Source organism: Alexandromys fortis, unplaced genomic scaffold, assembly GCF_014885135.2.
Source record: "Alexandromys fortis isolate MF-2015 unplaced genomic scaffold, M_Fortis_MF-2015_v1.1 scaffold_0, whole genome shotgun sequence".
NCBI classification, from domain to species: Eukaryota; Metazoa; Chordata; class Mammalia; order Rodentia; family Cricetidae; genus Alexandromys; species Alexandromys fortis.
This window is the reverse complement of record NW_026067949.1, coordinates 17600970-17620739: the sequence shown is the minus strand read 5'-3', so window position 1 is coordinate 17620739 and position 19770 is coordinate 17600970. Positions and strand designations below refer to the sequence as shown.

Here is a 19770-nt window from a genome sequence, read left to right as displayed (position 1 = left end):
AAAGGTCACGGAGTGTATACCTGGTGAACCTAACGAAGCTAAACAAGAAGGTGAACCCAAGGAAAAACATATAGTTATCCTCTTGGCTATGGGAAGTAGACAAAATTGCCGGGGAGAAATTTGGGATATTGGGGGTGGGGTGGGATGGGGATAAGGGGGGATGGGGAGAGAAAAGTGAGAAGGGGAGGATTGGGGGAACTTGGGGAAACAGGATGATTGGGATAAAGGAAGGTTGGATAGGGGAGCAGGGAAGCACATATCTTAGTTAAAAGAGCCACCTTAGTGTTGGCAAGAGACTTGAACCTAGAGTGGCTCCCAGGAGCCCAAGGCGATGTCTCCAGTTAGTTCCTTGTGAAGCTGAGGATAGGGAACCTGAAATTACCCTATCCTATAGCAATACTGACGAAAGTAAATAAAATTTAAAAAAAATAAAGCAAAATTATTTCAGTGGAGAGAGAATTCAAAAAATATATTGGAACAACTGCATACTCAACAAGAAAAGAATGAAAAACAAAAAAGAAAGGGAGGCAGAAAGAAAGGAAGGGAGTGAGAAATAAAAAGAAAAATGAAAACAACACAGCTATTTTTGGAGCTGCATTTTCTCACACACATATACACACTCACATCACAGACTTAAATGTATTGCCTAAAACTATAAAAGTTCTTGAATAAGATGGGAGCAAAACTAATTAACCTTGTTTTTGGTGATAAGAATTTTAGATATGTCACCAAAATAGGGTATATCAAACTCAATAAGTTAGGGTTCTTTGAAGCTATTTTTTTCTTGTTTACACATTAAGTGATTAATTTAAAAGCAGACCAGAGCCTGGGAGAAAACACTCAGGTAGATATATATCTGATCAAAGACTCATATCTCCGAATTACAAACAACTGACAAAAGTTAGCAATAAAACAGAAAGTCCACTTCTTTTTTCGAAAGCAACCATTAAGTTTTGACAAGTTTATAAATTTGTAGAAGCTGTCAGACAGATTTCATAATATCAGTGACTCAAAACTGAAAATTCAGTTATTGATAATTCCATGGTGTTACATCCATATTCAAGTCTAGGAAATCTGCTTCATTCTGGGGCTTCTGAGACAATCTGTTTAATGGACTTGACATTGATATTCTACAATCTTTGGCTTCTATAAGCATTACACTGTTTTTGCCTTTTTGATTTGCTTATCCTAATGTTCTTGTTTATGTTTAAATTTCCCCTTTTCTGACGACACCATCCAGTTTGGAGTAGGAGTCCATTCTTATCAATAATCTCAAGTATCTAACAATGACCTTATTTCCAGATATAGTTTCAAAGTGAGATACTGGAGATAAGTACTTTAGAATGTAAACTCTTAGGGGCGATGATTCAACCTCCCACTGATATCTGATCTTTGTTCTTAATTAAAAAGATAATATATTTGAAATTAAACATATTTAAAAAATCATTCAAAATTCTACACAGAAAAGTGAATTAACAGTGAATACCATCATGTACTTTCTGGGATGACTAAAAGCAGAGATCACACTAAATATCACTGAGCCTGTAAAGCTGCCAGACCTTCCATTATTTATATTTGGGAGAGCAAAATGATGTAGGCTCAATGGGAGACAATTCATTCTTACGAAGCTACAGAGAGTACTGTACACTAACCTAGAGCAGGTTCACATGCACACTCTCAAACACATACCTTAAGATAAATGTTTCTATTACTTACCCATACAATACTGTAATATAGGGAGTTGTTGAATATGTGGACTGTGGTATATGCATTCAATAGAATACATTCACATTCTCTAGTAAAACATCTAACAAGGCAGAAGCATGCATAGGACATACAGCCAATGAATCTTGTAAACCAAAACTATATGATTTAAATTACTATTCTTGAGTAAGCAGAAAAGAATGCATAAGTGGATCAGCATACAATTTATACTAGTAATATTTTTTGGTATGATGCAATAGATACATGCTATTTCACATCATCAAAATCCTTAAGTGCCCTGCATATAAAATGTAAGCTACCCATAAAGCAAAAATTCAGTTTATTTTTATTGGGTATTTATTAAGTCTACAAAATAAAATTTATTTGTACAGCTTTCTTTTCTCATTTTACATTTTATTACACCTTTTCTTATCTCCCAAGAAGGAAAGTTTCTAGCAAAGATAATAGAAAGATGATGCAGCCTTGTGATGAATACTGAAGTTTAAGTTTTCATCTTCATATCTTCTTTTACCCTTGACCACTGCACAAGACACACAGAATGGGAAAATTTCCTGGTCTGAAATTGTGAAACCTGTGGTTTGAATATTTTAATATCCATCTAATTTTACAGTAATTAATTGAATAAATAGCTTTGGAACCTTACCAAAAAATGCATTTTTAACTATTTTGGCCACTATGTTCAGTAACTTAATTTTATAGTTTGTGTCTTCAATAATATATGCATTTTTAAAATAAATAGTCGATAGGTCATAATCATTGTCTTTGGGAAAGTTATAATTGACTATATTCTACTTAACAATATGTCTGTCAAAATACATAAGATATTCAGGAAGTTTCCAAATAATAAATAATCTTAAAAGTAATAAATATTAGATAAAGTGACAGTTTAGATGGATGGCTGGTAAATTTACTAGTCTACCAATCTGCACCCTGAGAATTTTAAAAATCATTCTGATCATCCTATGACTCCAAATTTGTTTATGACTTGTGAATTATTGGCTAAGTGGAAAATACAATAAAAAATAGAATTCATGAGAAGATTAATGACTACTGGATACTAAAAACATTACAGAATATATGAGACTGGATTTGAGGTGTCAAAAATAAATTTATGCATTTGACAAAAGACAAAAAGTATATGAGAGTTAGTGGAATATTAACAAACAAACAAAAGCACCACTGGGCAATACGGGCACAGATAGGAGTATTAAGCCAACAGGAACACCAAAACAAAAATCTATTCATGTCAACTGTCAGGAGAATTCCACCACACTGCATCGCTACATAAAGGACACTATGGAAATTTATCGCTCTCCTTCCAATCTTCATTGCAAAATAGAATAATAGAAGGGCTGATTATATAATGTTAATTATATAATAGTTAATTTTTACATGAAAAGAAGTTTCTAGCTTCTAAGATGTTTTTTAAAAAGGAATGTAATTTTAGTTTACTGTAGTTATGCCATCCAGGCCTGTGTTTTCCCTAGTGTCTTTCCAGTCATGTGGGAATTTGAGGACAATTTTAATAAAGTACAAGGGTGACATCTATGTATTTCATTTACAGATGAAGATTTCTAAGTAAGTTTTTTTTTGTGCTTTGTTAAAGCATTTCAATAAGCCAATTCTCTTGAACTTTTATTAATTTTAAATTTTTAATGATTTTTAGTGCCAGCTGAATTCTAAGGATGGGACTCCCTGATATACCTCTCTTTATATGCTCTCAAGTCAGTATGTTTCAAATAGTTTAACACTGTAAAATATAGCCTTGCTTTAACTTAAAGATAATTCAGAATTTTGAAGTAAATAATTAAACCTGAATTCATTTATTAGAGTTATTTGTTTTCTTTCTCCCTCACATTACCATGTGAAATTCATCAAATAAAATTTAAGGGGACATATTAATAGTATATATCATTTAAGATTATTGCTTCAGTCAAGGGCTTTAGCATAATATCTTATAAATCATAGAACTTTGATATGTAGCTTAATGACTTTAAAAAAAACTGAGATATCCTTGCATAATTTATTGTCTCTGACAATTTTTTCATGCATTTTTATGTGAAAATTTGGATATAATCTGTATAATATAACTTTCTTTCTAGGGTTTATCTGAAAGGATCCATAGCCAACGTCTAATTTCAGAATTCAAATAAGGCTGAGAGGTGCATCATCACTTGAAAAAATACAAATAAATTACAGGTAGCTTGGTTAAATATGTCATTTTATAACTGGAATGTTGTTAAGTGGATACTGCCAGGGTCTCGGTGGGATGTCCTTTTTTTTCCTCTCTCTCTCTCTCTCTCTCTCTCTCTCTCTCTCTCTCTCTCTCTCTCTCTCTCTCCTCTCTCTCTCTCTCTCTCTCACACACACACACACACACATGGTTTCACTATATTGTATAGTCCTGGCTGTCTTGGAACTCACTACTCACTATGTAGACCATGCTGGCCTCAAACTCACAGAAATCTTCCCACCTGTTCCTCCCAAGTGCCCAAATTAATGGCATGCACCACCACTGGTCAGGTTAATGAAGGCTTTTTTAAAAGTATTTTGTTAGTCATAAATTCACAGTTAAAATTTTATTTACATGTTTGTAAACTAAAGACATAAAACTTTAAAGGTGAATACATAAAAGTTTCCCATGTATTTTATTGTTTATAGTTTAATATGCATCAAATAAATAAATTTATAAATGTGTTTCACTAATTCTAATTGGTCTTAATAATAAAAACTCAGAGTCAGATATTAGCAGGAGAAAGCTGAAAGAGCAGAGATACAGAACAGCCAGCCACTAGCTAACTCTGCTCAGACCGAAAGTCTGATCCTGTCTCTAGGAAATGTAAGACTGAATGCTCTGAGCTCCTGTCTCCTCCTGTCTTATATTCCTCTTTCCATCCCGCCACATCAGTCCTGTCTCCATCTCTCTAGTGTTGGGATTAAAGGCATGTGATCCCAAGTACTGCAATCAAAGGTGTGAGCTCTGTCTCTCTTAAATCTGTATCAGTCTAGTGTAGCACAGAATGGCCTTGAATGCAGAGACCAGTCTTCCTCTGCCTCCAAGTGCTGGGATTAAAGGGCGTGTCACCACTGCCTGCCCTCTGTGGCTAACTAGTAGTGGCTTAGCTCTGCAGATTTTTAGAGACAGGATTGCCCTTTCAGTCTGAGGTAGAGGTAAGAACTAGTGCCTCTTTTCTCTGCTTCTCTGACCTTCAGGCAAGATTTGTTAGATCACAAACAAAAATATCACCACATAAATGCATCCTTTATTTGAACTCTTGTTATTATTAAAGCTTTTATCTACAACATGTAAAAATTTTACAAGTGCTTTAAGGGAAAATAACACATTATCTAAGGATATAAATTGAACTTCAGTGTGTAATAACACAATATGATTAGACCAGGAAAGAGGCACTCTCCTGTGTTGGTTATATTAATTTTTTTGCAGCTACTAGGGCTTCTGTAGTTATCAAATACAGGCTCTTACTATTTTTCAGTCATTGTCAGAACCATTTGGAGGTAAAAAAACCAAGGCATCATTGAAAAAATGTCCAAATGCCCTAAGACGGTACACCCCGTACATCATCACATGCATCTCATCAGGAGTCAGTCTACTGAAAGTGATGGCCATGTCAGAACAGCATCCTTCCACTATATCGTTCGGGTAGTCAGTAATTGCCTCTTTAATAAACATCCCAATTGTTTTGGTATTAAATAAATTTTTTCCTTCCTCGTCTTCAGCATTTTCTGCCAACACTCCCTCATATCTCAGGCAGTGTGCTAGCAACAAATCTTCAGACATCCTCCAAATCCCTCTTTCCGATTCTGGACACTCACTTGGACTGACAGTGAGAAGTCTGTTGAATCTTTTCATTGATTCTAAACTTAAGACAACTCCCCCGTCCACACTCACGTATTCATGGCTTCCGGAAAGTTCAGTGTGACCTAGATAGAAAGGTTGTGATGGATCTTTTCTTAATAAAAAATACTTTAAGTTTTCGATCACAGCAAATGTGGTGGGATATGCAAGAAAGAACCAGTTATATTGGTCTTTGTATGTATTAAAGGCATATATTGAAGCTTGTTTCATCATCAACCAGGTGTCGGTCTCATTCACAGCTACTGACTCGAACACTTCAACATGTTCAGAACTGAAGAACTCTGCTTTATTGCAGTGTTTGGCCCAAGTCTCCTTCACTGCAGCCCACAAACTCAGATCTTGAGGTGTGACAAGAATGATACAGTAAACCCGGATGCTGTTACTAAGTTCCACGCGTTCGGTTTCTGACATTTTTAAGACTTCTTTGTTAGGAGCTTGCAGGTGGTGATGTTCGTGGTGGTGCATCCTGTTTCTGTGACCCAGCCTAATGTGTCCAAGCATCGTGATCAAGGCAAAGACGGTACTTCCGAGCATCACACCCTTCAAAAATGGGCTGCATTCTGAAATCATTTTTCTGAGGCTAAAATGGCTTAGCAGTAGAAAGCACAGCCACCTATGGTTTTCTGCTCAAATTCAAGCTATTCTCTTATACTACTGACCAGACAGCAATCAATGCCAGTGGTACCCTTAGCGTTGGTCCTCTAAGGAAATGGCAATGTAGGAAGTTGTGGTCTTAAAAGTACGGAGAGCCTGAAGGGACAAAGGAGTTTTGCTCGTCACCGGCATTCAGGAGCCGTTTTCTAACTAGGACACCAAAGGACTCTTGAAAACTACCAGGGTATCTGGGCTCTTTGACCCTAGCAAATAACCATAGCACTCTGTTTAGTTACAATAAGTAGTTAAAACCAGAATAAACTCGCTGCTGCAAGTTCAACCACAGCAAGCCCAGTTATTTGCCTAAATGACTAACAAAGTTATGGGGTACGAGCAGTGGTAAGGGTATGTAGTAATCAACCATGTCTTCAGGGCACCAACATGAGCTTCACTAAGGTTTTAGTTTTTTTTTTTTTTTTCTTTTCTTTAAATTGTTTGCAGAAAAGGATATTCAAGCAAAGCAAAAGTAATCTATAACTGAAAAAAGAGAAGCAAGAGATTCAATCGATCTCCTGCAAAGACAAAATTCCATTTCTAGGCTCCCACAAAGCCAGTACGTGCAGTAGGATCAAAAACCCATTGCCATTGTTCTTGAGGTCTCAGTAGTCCTCATTGTCCGCTATGTTCAGCGAGACCGGTTTTATCCTATGCTTTTTCAGACCCAGGCCAGCTGGCCTTGGTGAGTTCCCAATAGAACATCCCCATTGTCTCAGTGTGTGGGTGCACCCCTCACGGTCCTGAGTTCCTTGCTCATGCTCTTTCTCTTTCTGCTCCTGATTTGGACCTTGAGATTTCTGTCCGGTGCTCCAATGTGGGTCTCTGTCTCTGTCTCCTTTCATCGAGCCTAGGCAGTTTGGATGTTCACCTTACTAGACCTGGATGGAGGTTGTGGTCCTTGGACTTCCCACAGGGCAAGGAACCCTGATTGCTCTTTGGGCTGACGAGGGAGGGGGACTTGATTAGCGGAGGGGGAGGGAAATGGGAGGCGGTGGCGGGGAGGAGGCAGAAATCTTTAATAAATAAATAAATAAATAATAAAATATAAAGAATTCCGTTTCTATATTCACCTAAAACAATGAAAAAAGGCATGTGTTACCATGTGCACACTTAATAGTGTGCACTTTTAATAGTAAGAGTTTGCTATGTACCTTTTCTGTCTTATTTCCCTTTTCCTCCGTAAGCTTTTCCTGTCCAAGGCCCTTTGCATATTCTAGACACTGTTCTGACAGTGAACTTTTCTACCATGACTGACTAGATGTGATTTTGTAGCTAATAGGATATATCTTCTCACCATTTGCTCCTAGTTTTCTGAGAAAAGTTTGCCTGCTCTTCCATAATAATATGAATAGTCTGTGCTGTACCTATATTTATGGTATATAGATTCCATATTAGTATATTGAACACAGATATACCCAGACTCATGTGCAACTATGAATGCTTACATTTATCTGTCTTCTATTATAGACGACAGATAGTTTACTGTTTTACCTGTGCGTCATCCAACAGTTGGTAAAATATTCTTGGCAGTAACTATGACAATGTATTTTTGTTATTATTAACTAATGCCTAATTGTTCTTTTACCTACCATGCAATGTAATAAGCATGTAACATTAAATAATTATGAGACATTGACCTAAATATTTCTTTGAAAGATTTCCTGTTTTTATAAAAATGGGGATTTTTTTGAAGTATTGCTGGGGGTAGTGGGGGTATTACCGAATCTAATATATGGGGACTAGGTATGGACCTCAAATGAAAAATGTTGAATAAAGATTAATTCAGTGAAAACATTGCAATTCTAAATAGAAAGTGATTAAGCAATACACCCTGCAATTAGTGGGATGTGCATCATTTTTTTTTTTTTTTTTGCCATTACACAGTAAAACAGAAGGCAGTTTGGAAGATGTAGTAAAGACAAATTCATAGCCATTGAAGTTCTAATCCAGCTGTTCTATGTAAAGGTGAATAGCTAAACAAGTTTTACAGTTTCTGATTTTCTGGCTTTTCAGGAAACTTGCAAATATTTTATGAAACCTTTTAAAATGCAGTTAAAGAATACCTACACACTGTATTGAAAACATATAATAAGTACATAGGACATGTTAAGACATTTTCCCTTGCTTTTTTTCTTTCAATACTTGAAACACTTGTTTGCCTGCCTAATTATATTGTACCTGAAGAGGACACAGTGATTTACTTATATCGAAAGAAAAATAATTCTAACCTATGTAATGCTCTGTATAAAAAACACAAACAACAACAACAACAAAACCTATGGCTTTATTAAATGTCAACAGATAGAAATTAACTTTCATAACTGAATTCCCTGTGTTGAAAATCTCAGACTCTTAAAAGCCAAGATGATTCCTTCTACATCTAACAAAATCCTTAAGTTTTAGAGACATCTAACCAATGTCATTGGCTAACTTTCTAAGTTTTTCTTTCTTTCAACATTAACCAGATTAAAATCCAGTTATACATTTAACTTCTACTACATGGATTCTTAAATAGCTTTTTTTTCTACTATTTAAATATTTAAGATGAAATGAAAAGACACTGAACCATGTGTGGGTAACAAGCCTGTAATCCCAGCTACAAGAAGACTGAGGGAGAAGTGTGTGACCACACAGCCTGCCAGATCTATGTAGAAAGGGTTTCTCTAAAAATGAACACACCAACAAATTGAAAGGGACATATTGGTTTTGACCTTAAGTGTGTGTGATGTGTATGCTTGTGTGTATAAGTCCATTTCTTTGTGTGAGTCCTGTCTTTTGTTCTTTGTCTTCACAACGCATATATTTATTGATCATAGCTTTCTTGCTTTAAGCCAGCATTGACAGCTCAGTCAGTCTCAGTACCCATCTTTGTCTGAGACTCTGTCTCGGCATCAGTAATATTGGGATTACAGATAGACTACCGTACTGCTCTAGAAATTACATGAGAGTGAGGCATATGAACTCAATTCCTTCATTTTTGGCTAAAATGTTTTATCTACTGAGCTATTTCTCCACCCCAAGACATACTTGTACATTGAAGCATAGAAGCTGAATGAAAGATGACAATTTAAAAGCATTAATCTAAAAAAAATATTGCTTTCAACGACAATTTGACTCTAAAACCTCCTTAGAAAAGCAGATAAATAAGTCTTATTTGTTATTGATGTTTAAATTTTTTATAACTTATATTCCATTTTTTAATTTGATAGTATATCTCCTTGAATCCATACTTCTTGTTTACTCAAATTTCTAATGTGATAGTTTTTATGAAGGAATTAAAAGCTCTGGTTAGCTCTTCTTATGGCAATTACTATAATATTTCATTTTTACTGATTGCACATTTATTGTTTATGAATTTAAAATCCCTTGTTTCTCTCCTGTTTTGAATTCCTTTAATTTAAAATAATGTAATTCATATTGTTTATATTAACTTTTGCTATTTTCCCTTCATTTTCTCCCCTTCCCCATTCACTCCTCAGTGAGGGTGAAGCCTTCAATGACGAATTAAAAAAGTCTATCACATCACTTGCTACAGGACCAAAGTCCTCCTCTCACAACTAAGCTAAGCAAGGTATTCCTCCATAGGGAATGAGCTCCAAAGAACCAGATCATGCACTAGGGATATATACTGGTGCCGCTGCTAATTGTCCCCAAAACTGTCTATGCCACATAACTGTCACCCACATTCAGAGAGCCTAGGTCAGTCTAATGCTGGTTCCCCAACTGTCAGTCTGGAGTCAGTGAGTTCCCACTAGTTCGAATCAACTGTTTCTGTGGTTATCAATTTTTTACATGTACATTTTACAATTTTCTTGTGTCTGCCCTAAAACCTAGACATTTCCTTGATTAATTCAAACATAATCTGAAATACTTCGCACAAATTTTAAGACAAAGAAAGGAATTTTTTAAACTGAAGCCCACCAACAAACACTTTTCTTATCTCTGGTATTGTTTCTCTGCATTCAAAGTTCTATTCTTACTTGCTTCATGCAAATGAGGAAATCATTTAGGTTTGTGTGAACTAGTTGCAGAGTTTCACTGTCCAGTACCATCTTTTCTTTTAGGTAGAAAATGTCATGTTGTTAAATACTTTGGCATAATTTACTTTATGCATGAATTTGATATGGACAGAAAGCAAATCATCAAAACAAAGTAAGGGCAGAGACTTTGCAAGCGAAATACAGTCAACATTACTAATTTTCTATCCTAAGAACAAAAGAAGAAGATAGAATCACAAGAAGCAGCAATATGTTAGTTGGTATACGACAACTAATCATTTGTTTGGAAGAGGATTTTTGCAAGTACCGTCACCTAACATTTAATCATACTTGTTTACATAAATGAGTTTCTGTAAAATATTCAAGCTATTTGTAATCAATCCATTTAGCCTCATGATTTATAATACTGACACATTTGCTTTGTGTACTTGATAGAAGGATGCTTTCCTAAGATATCTTACATATAACCTTTAATGTGCTGCAGAAACTGGTGATTGCACATTTTTCACAGTGATAAAATTTAAAATTATGTTTTACAATCTTGTAAAAATTTACAATAGTTCACACTGGAGAGCCTTTGTTTGATGTCTTCAGAAGACTTCAGAGAGGTAAGCAATTGGTATTTCAGTGGCTTATTAATCTACCTGTAGACCTTGCCAGATATCAGTAGCTAGTTTTTTAAAGCATTACTTGAAATATTCCCACTTGGTACTATTATTTAGGTTAAATGCATTATTGATAAAATACTTCGTCTGGATGTTAAAATTATCTCTCAAAGAAACTTGGCTCTAGGACATCCACATGTTTTGCCATGCTTTATTTCCCATGTGGTGTGAAAGTCATGGTAGTTGTACCCTGGTACAGGAAAGGAGAGAAAACAAGGCTAATGATTATATGTTGTGGTTTGAATTAGAAAGGTTATCCTTCCTCAGTTAATCCTCTCCGGAAACTCTGAAAGATATTCAGAGTTAGGTCCCCCGGGAATTTGAATTCTAGAATGTTGAAAATAGATATTTACCATCTCGATTGCTATTTATATTATCTTCTTAATAGAGACATTAAATCTCCAAATATACCTGTCACATTTGCAGGGAACAACTCTTGAAATATTTTACTTGATCATCTGCATTAGGAATCTAGAAAACAATCCAAAGTATTATAGGCTAAGTGTTTAAACTATGCTTATTCCCCTACAATTCCAAAGCCCATGAGTGTATTATTGGTGTTTGTTGAGGAGTATGTGAAGTGCTTCTTTACTTGTCTGTTCTCTGGCACACCCTCTGTATCTATACTTCTTCCATTTAATGGACTCTACTTGAATTGGATTTCACTCCTACTTTATGACCTCATTTGTTCTTAATTGCCTCCTTAAGGGCTCTATTTCCAAATTCAGTCAACATCAGAGGTTAGGTTTTGACCTCTAATTCAGGGAAGGCACACATGATCGTATTACAGTTACCCTTATATACTATTATAATACCACCCAATTTCAAAAAGACACAATGTAGTCCATAATAGAACCTTTATATATTTCATTATTTTAAACACCTTTAATCTCATAAATGTAACAGTTATACTATTTTATCAAATGAACAATTTAATTCGCACATTACCAGGTCTCTTTATTAAGCTATCTTTGACAAACTGATGTATATTTTCTCCTGGCTGAAGCTGATATTCCTACTGCTGAACTAATATTGACCTTGGCCTTTGCCTTGGCTTAAACAGGTTGATAGAAGTTTAATTGACACAAAGTGCAATTATACTTGTCCTTCGACCCTCTCACAATTGCTGTGAGAACTTGGAGCTTTCTGGAAGCAGTTGGTGTCCCTTGTGACTGATGCCTAAAATAATAACTTATAGAATACTAGAATTTGCAGGTTAATGTATACGATAATATGAGGACACAGATCTAGGAAAATAAATCACAATAATAGAGTGGAAGCAAATGTTCATTTGTACTTACAATATTGCTACAACAATCTACTGGTATAATACCTTCTGCATACTACTATCAGAAATATATCAGAAACACTTGAATCTTCTCTTTCATATATGACATAGAAACCCATATGAAAAAATTAAGACCATGTCTCTTACATTGTGATCAGCTAATTAATCAAATGTCATTAATTATTGGTAGGTCTCTTTGAATAAATACACATTCTTATCGTTGGTGTGTTTATTACCTATCAAACAATCAAACCAAGGTTCACTTATATAACTTAAAGGCCAAGAAAGAGTTACTTTAAAATTTTTTCTATAGTCAGTCTCAAATGATTCTTATATTTGATGAAATTAGTTGCTGTTCATGCTCCTTGCAGATTGTTGTACTCTAAAGCACATTTCACCTTAATGACCTCACAAGCAAAACTCCATGACCCTATCATTCCGTTATGTAGATGCCTACAAAAACAACACCACATTGGCAATGCCAATTTCCTTTGATCTTTGAGCAGTAATTTGACACTCACAGACTGCTGACACAGTGACTTCTAAATAGTGTGGGTAGGTGACCTTGGGGAAATTCAGAAATAGCGGCGCAGTTTGAACAGAGAACCTTTATAGCGAGCTCTTTTAGAAGGATTTCCTTTGAAGATGTTTTTAGAGTTTATATCCTGGGGTCTTTGCCCTATTGAGTCTTGGATATCTCTGAAATTCCATCAAAGCAGGTTCTTGTTGCTCCTATGCAAAGCTCTACAGTTATTTTAATGACATCAGTATCTTTAGCAATTTTGACCATCTTTGTATATTATTCTTTGTCAAAATCTGTATTATTCTACATAATTTCTTCCATTTTCTATTCCTAATCTGAACTGCCCTCCTAGATAAAAGAATCGAACAATAACCACGCCCCAGTTGCAAAGCTATGCTATTTTGAAATTTCTCACAACAAATTAAATTATTATTTTCATTTAAACAATTTACTTAAATTGTTATCTGTTTTAAACATTCATTTATTTTCTATGTAGATACATGAGAGTTGTGTGCACGCATGTGTATGTGTGCACATGTGCACCATGGAAGAGGATATAAAATAATTTTCAACTAGAGTGACAGCTAACATGTTGTTCCAAGGAGCTAAACTGTTGTCTCCCACAAAAAAAAAAAAAAAAAAAAAAAATTCATTCATGGGGGTTTTTTTAAGGTTTGTATTTATACTGGAATTATTCTCCTGAACTCTTANAAAAAAAAAAAAAAAAAAAAAAAAAGTTAAGTATCCTTAAGGTTTGAGCCATTGTTTCTGCACAAGTATATTTTTTAAATTCAGTTTCATTAGAACATTTAGGACACAGGTAAAACAGAAAATTCATTTTCTAGACATAAAATGAGTTACTTTTTACCCTGTTCCTAATAGAATCTTTATTCCCGTCTGAAACCTTGAGGTGGCTTTAATGTCTGTATTTATACTGGAATTATTCTCCTGAACTCTTACCATGATTTCTTTCTTTCTTTCTTTCTTTCTTTCTTTCTTTCTTTCTTTCTTTCTTTCTTTCTTTCTTTCTTCTTTCTCTCTTTCTCTTTCTCTCTGATATATTTTCTTTTCAATTTTATTTTTCTTTTATTGAAAATAATATTTCATACAAGATATTCTACATGGAGATTCCCCTTCCCCACCTCCTGTAAGAATCCCCCCACCTTCTCTCCCCTCATACCCAAATACATACCCATCCTGTCTCTGACTTTTCAAAAGCCAAAAATACATTAAAGTAATAATTAAATAATATAATAATAAGAAAAAAACAGAATAGACAACATAAACTGAAGGAGAAACATAGCAAAATAGATGCAAATGCGTACACATTTGCATATATAGACATCCCATAAAAAAAACCAAACAAAAATTATGATATACACACAAATGATTGTAAGGTTAAAAAATAAAATCTCTGAGAAAGCATTTTGAGACAAGAAAACTCCAATGATTCCACTGTGTCCACTATGTGTTGGCCTTCTGCTGCTTTGTACGGGACGGCTTTTAAGAGTGCTATGTATACTCAGTGAGGCTCTGTTAAAGAAAATTAATTTTTCATTTGGGAATGACTATCAGTTGGATATAGCTTCTGGCTTAGGGATGTAAGATTGTGCCTAATTCCCCTCTCAGTGCTGGGGACCCATATGTCCCAAATCAGGCAGGCTTGCATGCACAGACTCAAAGAGCTCAATGTTCATGAATCCTGCTGTGCTTAGAAAGTCCTGTTCTTTTGGTGTCTTCCATCCTCTCTGGCTCTTACCATCAAACTGCTTGCTCTTCTACAGGCTTTTCTGAGTCCTGAGGGGAAGGATTTGATAAGAATAACCCTTTTTACTTCTGAGTGTTCCACAATCTCTCACTTTCTACATACTATGCTTGTGGGGTTCTCTATTTGTTCCCATGTACTACAGAAGGCATCTTCTCTGATGATGGTTGAGCAAAATACTGGTCTGTGAGTATAGCAGAATGTAATTAGGAGTCATTTTCTTGCTATATCCTTTAACAGAACAGTAGCATTTGGTTTCCTCTAGGTCCCTGATCTCCCTATTCTCAGGGTCTTAGGCTTTCTTCTCTGTGAGTTAGACTTCATGATCTTTTATCACACTCTGATAAATGCATTATAGTACTTCTATATCCGCGTTTTCAAACTTTTGCAAATTCTTCCAGCAAAATTGTTTTAAATTCCTAAAAATGCAAAGGAGACTTCTAGTCAAAGAAAAGATCCACTTCTCTGATGACAATTTTTTGTAGTAGTTATTTTTGCATCACTGTGACCAGATTTATTTAATAGAAAGAAATTAAATGATGTAACCTTTGTTTTGACTCATATTTACACAAAGTTCAACAAGTCATAAAAGGGAAGGAATCTGAGGTAGCACAAGAGATCAGGACATCACTATAGGATGATGTTGTGATGTCATGATTTACAGGAAGCAGAGACAGAGTCTGGAAGCAAGGTCAGGGTGATATGAAATTCAAAGGTTGACTCCCATTTCTAGGGCACACCTTTTAAGGATACACAGTTTCCAAAAGTAAACATTTAAAACTGAAGTCTGCAGGGATATCACAAAACATAATGACAGATACTTCATTTGTCTCTATCTATCTATCTATCTATCTATCTATCTATCTATCTATCTATCTATCTATCTTTATCTCTCTTTCCCCCCGTTAAGAATTTTGTAATCCTATGCACCATTTTACTCAGTTTTATTATCTACTTTCCCATTGTCCAAAAACATTTAGAACCCAAAAGTTATAAGAATTTTTACAGTGAATGTATACTTGCTTTCTTCTCAGTTTTTCAAAGCAAATGCTATGTTTCATTAGTTGTTTTTAATGCATGGAATATACCTTAGCTTGTATCCAGAATGGTATAGATACAAAAAGTTTGGAATGATAGTAATAAATAAATTATAGTTGGTGTTGGGAATAAGAAAGGGGAATTGTTTAGCATTTAGAGAGTGTGAACTGATGGCAATTTGACAGGAACAAATCTTGTTATCTTGATAAGTATGTCCAAGGTTGCCACTATGTTAGCATTCACAAATGATTTCTGACAATACATCACTTCCTTTTACTTAAACTTATGGAATCAAAACTGACCATCCCAAGGAATTCACTTAAGTATCTGAGTTGTATTTCATTACTTAGCATAATGCATATCTGTTATCTACTATAAAATTTTGATTGTAGCATTATATACATTTGAAAATGCAGACACATGTGCATATTATATATAGAAAACATGCATATAAAATATAGTGTTCTTCAACTCACATGTATATTAAGGACTTTATAACTTTCAACATTTGTACAAGACTTTCTGTGCTCAGTAATCCTAAGGCCCAGGAAACATTCAGTGTGTAAAGTCATTCTTAAGGCTCATCTCTGCTGTACATTTGTGGAAGGATGTATTGAAAACAAAAAGTTGATATTTAGTATTCAGCTGTCCTTTTTTTTGGATAAATAAGCTTAAACCTAAAAAGATTAACTCCACTGATTTCACTGTGTCCTGCAGCCTTAAAAGTGTACAGAAGATGCCACATGCTTGACTATAAGATAAAAACATGCTCTTGTTTTCTATAGTGGAGCGGCAGAGTGGCAATAGTTCTTGTGATGAAATCCCTGACCTACTTCAATATTTATGTTTTATCTTGCTGAGAGAATAATTCTGCTGAGTTAAATAGCTCCTGTAGAGGCCAGAATAATTTATAAGGATCTCCAGGTTTATATCTTTAATTAGGTAAAACATACATGCACACGCACATACACACAAAAAAGCTTCATTGAGAGATCATAATTAATACCTCAATTAAATAAAAATCAAAAGAAGAGAAAAGGGGATTCAGATCATTTATAACTTCAAAAAACACACCAAGTAGATAAAAATGTGAGAAGCTTCTTGACAAAGAGAAGGGTTAGAAATATAATTGACTAGAATGAATTCAACGAGTCAGGCACAGAAGAAAGAAGGAGGTAAGAGAAAAGTCAATACAAGATTATAATGGAAATTAAAATACAGATAAATCAGTGTAATAATTTAAATAATTTAAGTGGAAACAATTATTTGGTCTTGCACCAGGTGATGTTCTCTGATTTTAAGCATAGTTCCACTTTAGAGTTAACTGTGTGCTATAATTAACGTGTCAACATCTAGCTGTTGGCACTTTGGTCTTCTGTTTTGATCAGATAATTTGCATTCCATTTTTAAAACTTTGAATGTTTCATTTTCCTTTTTTTCTTTTTTATGTATTTTTGCATCTTTTTTTAACCTTAAAAGTTATTATTAATGATAATAAAATATATTGCAATTTTCTTGTCACAAGACAATAAAAGCTGTGATTTCTTTCATTATCGATAATCACACATTACAATCCCTGTTCCATATGTGAGCAATTATACTACATTAGCACCATAAATACCACGGTACATTTAAAAAGAGTTAAAGCTTAAAAGCAGCAGCTCATCCCAATTCACATAAAAAAATGTGAAGCATGCCTCATTCCACGCAATTCCTTTAACCTCATCTGTTTCTGTGGCTAATGTTAATCTTTATTATACTGGCTAGAACCTTATAAAACTTCACTTGGTTCTGTCTGTTTTTACCTGTTAAATACTTGATTGTTAATTTTGTCTCTTCTGAGGGAAATGAAACATCCACACCCTAATAATCTTTTGAAGTAAGCATGGGATGAACATGTTTTTCTCAAATATCAAGAGAGTATAGCATTTCTGATGAAGAATGTAAGACTCTATAATATAATTGGAATGTTTGCTTAATTGTCGCAACTTGCATAAGTGAGTGTCATATGTCCACTTGGGAGAAAAAAAAAGATATTTCAATGGCTTTGAAGAAAATATTCAGGAGTTTATATGTGCTTCCTAGTAGAGTTTTCAGTAATTATATGATGTGGGAGTGTCATATATCAATCTGTTGATTTCATTGGTTAAGTAATAAACACACTGCTTGGCCTCATAGGCTAAAGCATTGGTGGGAGGAGTAAACAGAATAGAATTCTGGGCGGAAGAGGAAGTGAGGTCAGACCATGCTCAGCTCTCCCGAGCAGAGACACCAGGATGGACGGAGGCTAGACTCTTCCCGGTAAGCACACCTTGGGGTGCTTACACACATCATTAGAAATGGGCTAGTCCAGGTGCGAGAATTAGCCTGTAAGGGTTAGAGTTCATGGGCCAAGCAGTTCTTAAATGAATACAGTTTGTGTGTTGTTATTTCGGGCATAAGCTAGCCAAGCGGCCGGGGTGTTGGGGACGCAGCCCCGCCACTCCATATTTCAACAATTATACAAAGATAATATCTGTATTATTTTTAATTCCCTGTCAAGTATCTATAAAAATTAGAGTATATTGTTTATTTACTTAAACTCTACATTTTTCTATGTCTAATCAAGAATCACTTTAATCAAAAAAATTTTAGAAAAATGATATATTGCAGAAGGGCACACTTTGAACAGGTCACAAAATGTCAAGCAAAAGGATACTCAGAGCTCTTTCTGAATTCCACACTGATAACATGGGTTCTTTAAATTAGTATTGAAAATATTATACAACTAACAGATTTGAAAATGCACACTTAATTCTTTCTTAAGGTAAACTTTCTCATAATAAAGAACATCTTTATTTTTTATAAATTAGTAGACTATATAAAATATCCACCCAGAAGAGGGTTGGATTGATCATTTTCTCACTTCAAGCCTGCCCCCATTCAAAGTTAGTGAATTTTGGGTAATTGGAAGTAAAGAACATCCTTGACATTCAAAAATATAGATGTTTACTAAAAGCTAAGAATAGTTGTTACGTACTTTTCAGTTGCTGTGATAAAATACCAAAACCATAGGCAAATTTCAACAAGAAAAGAGCTTGTTTTAGTTTACAGTTCCAGAAGGAATCAAATCCATCATGATGGGGAATACAGGGGATTGTGCAAGGAGGGAAGAGCAACAAGAGCAGAAAGCAGGCTATGACATTTTTTGATCATATATGAAGCAGAGAGTGAGAACAGGAGATGGTATAAGGCCTCTGCTTCCAGCCACAGTAGTGCACTTCCTCCAGCAAGGCTCTGCTCTAATCACACCACACAATGAGGACCTTATGCTCTGATTCATAAGCCTATGGGAAACACTTCTCATGTAAACCACCACAACATATATACACTTCTCATGTATATGATCAAAATAATTTATACATTTTTGCTCTCACTGAGGGAAAGAAAAAATAACCTTAACACATTCTAATGTCATCTTTCTATTAGAAAAGGTCAACCCTTTCCAGATATTTGTAGTTCCAAATTACTTAGGGAAAACTCCAAAACAGAAAAAAATAAAAAAGGAAAAGCACAAACTTCTTGTAATCAAGTGAGTGTGTCATAAAAATTATATTTAAAATTCAGATATAAAATTTTGTCAAAAAATTGCTCTAATAATTAGTAAGTATATTTGCCACCACCACTTTCCATTCTTTAGATGCATAAATTCATAGAACCTCAAATATTTAATAGAATACATTTTCTATGAGAATATAAAGTATTTTTATCACACCTAGCATGTCCATTAATGATTAAGATTCTGCCATTGAAAATATCAGCCAATATTTTATGTTGCTTTTATAGGAAACATGTTGAAGATAAAGACCGATTTTAAATGAACTTTTCATAATGGTTTAATATTATGGTCATCTAATAAAATGGACAATGGCAATTTGATTTTCTAGAATGAAATACAAAAACCCCTTCATATTATCTATTCAAAAGATTAAAATGGGTTTTATTCCTATGGAGAATAATACAATGGGAGTTTTGCAGTAAGGGAGAAATTTGCCTCTGAAAAATTAGGAAAGTAGAAATTTAAAGTCAGGCAATCATAAGGAGGTCAGTGATTGGAAGATTACTAAAAGGAAACTATTTATAAGAGGTAAAAGCTAAACATATACGATAAAATTCTTGATGAAGGTGGGTTACAAATGGCAAGAACGAGGAATCTCAACAAATGGCAAGTAAGGGGAATTAGGTATCGAAGAGCAATTTT

The 19770-nt window shown here is 34.6% G+C and overlaps 1 protein-coding gene across 1 annotated transcript; it reads right to left on the bottom strand.

Moving 5' to 3' along the window:
* Positions 1-5215: 5215 nt before the first annotated feature.
* LOC126506201 (C1GALT1-specific chaperone 1-like) lies at positions 5216-6172 on the bottom strand. The gene has a single exon (XM_050149572.1). The coding sequence runs from the start codon at positions 6170-6172 to the stop codon at positions 5216-5218; it is 957 nt and encodes a 318-aa protein (XP_050005529.1).
* Positions 6173-19770: the final 13598 nt, after the last annotated feature.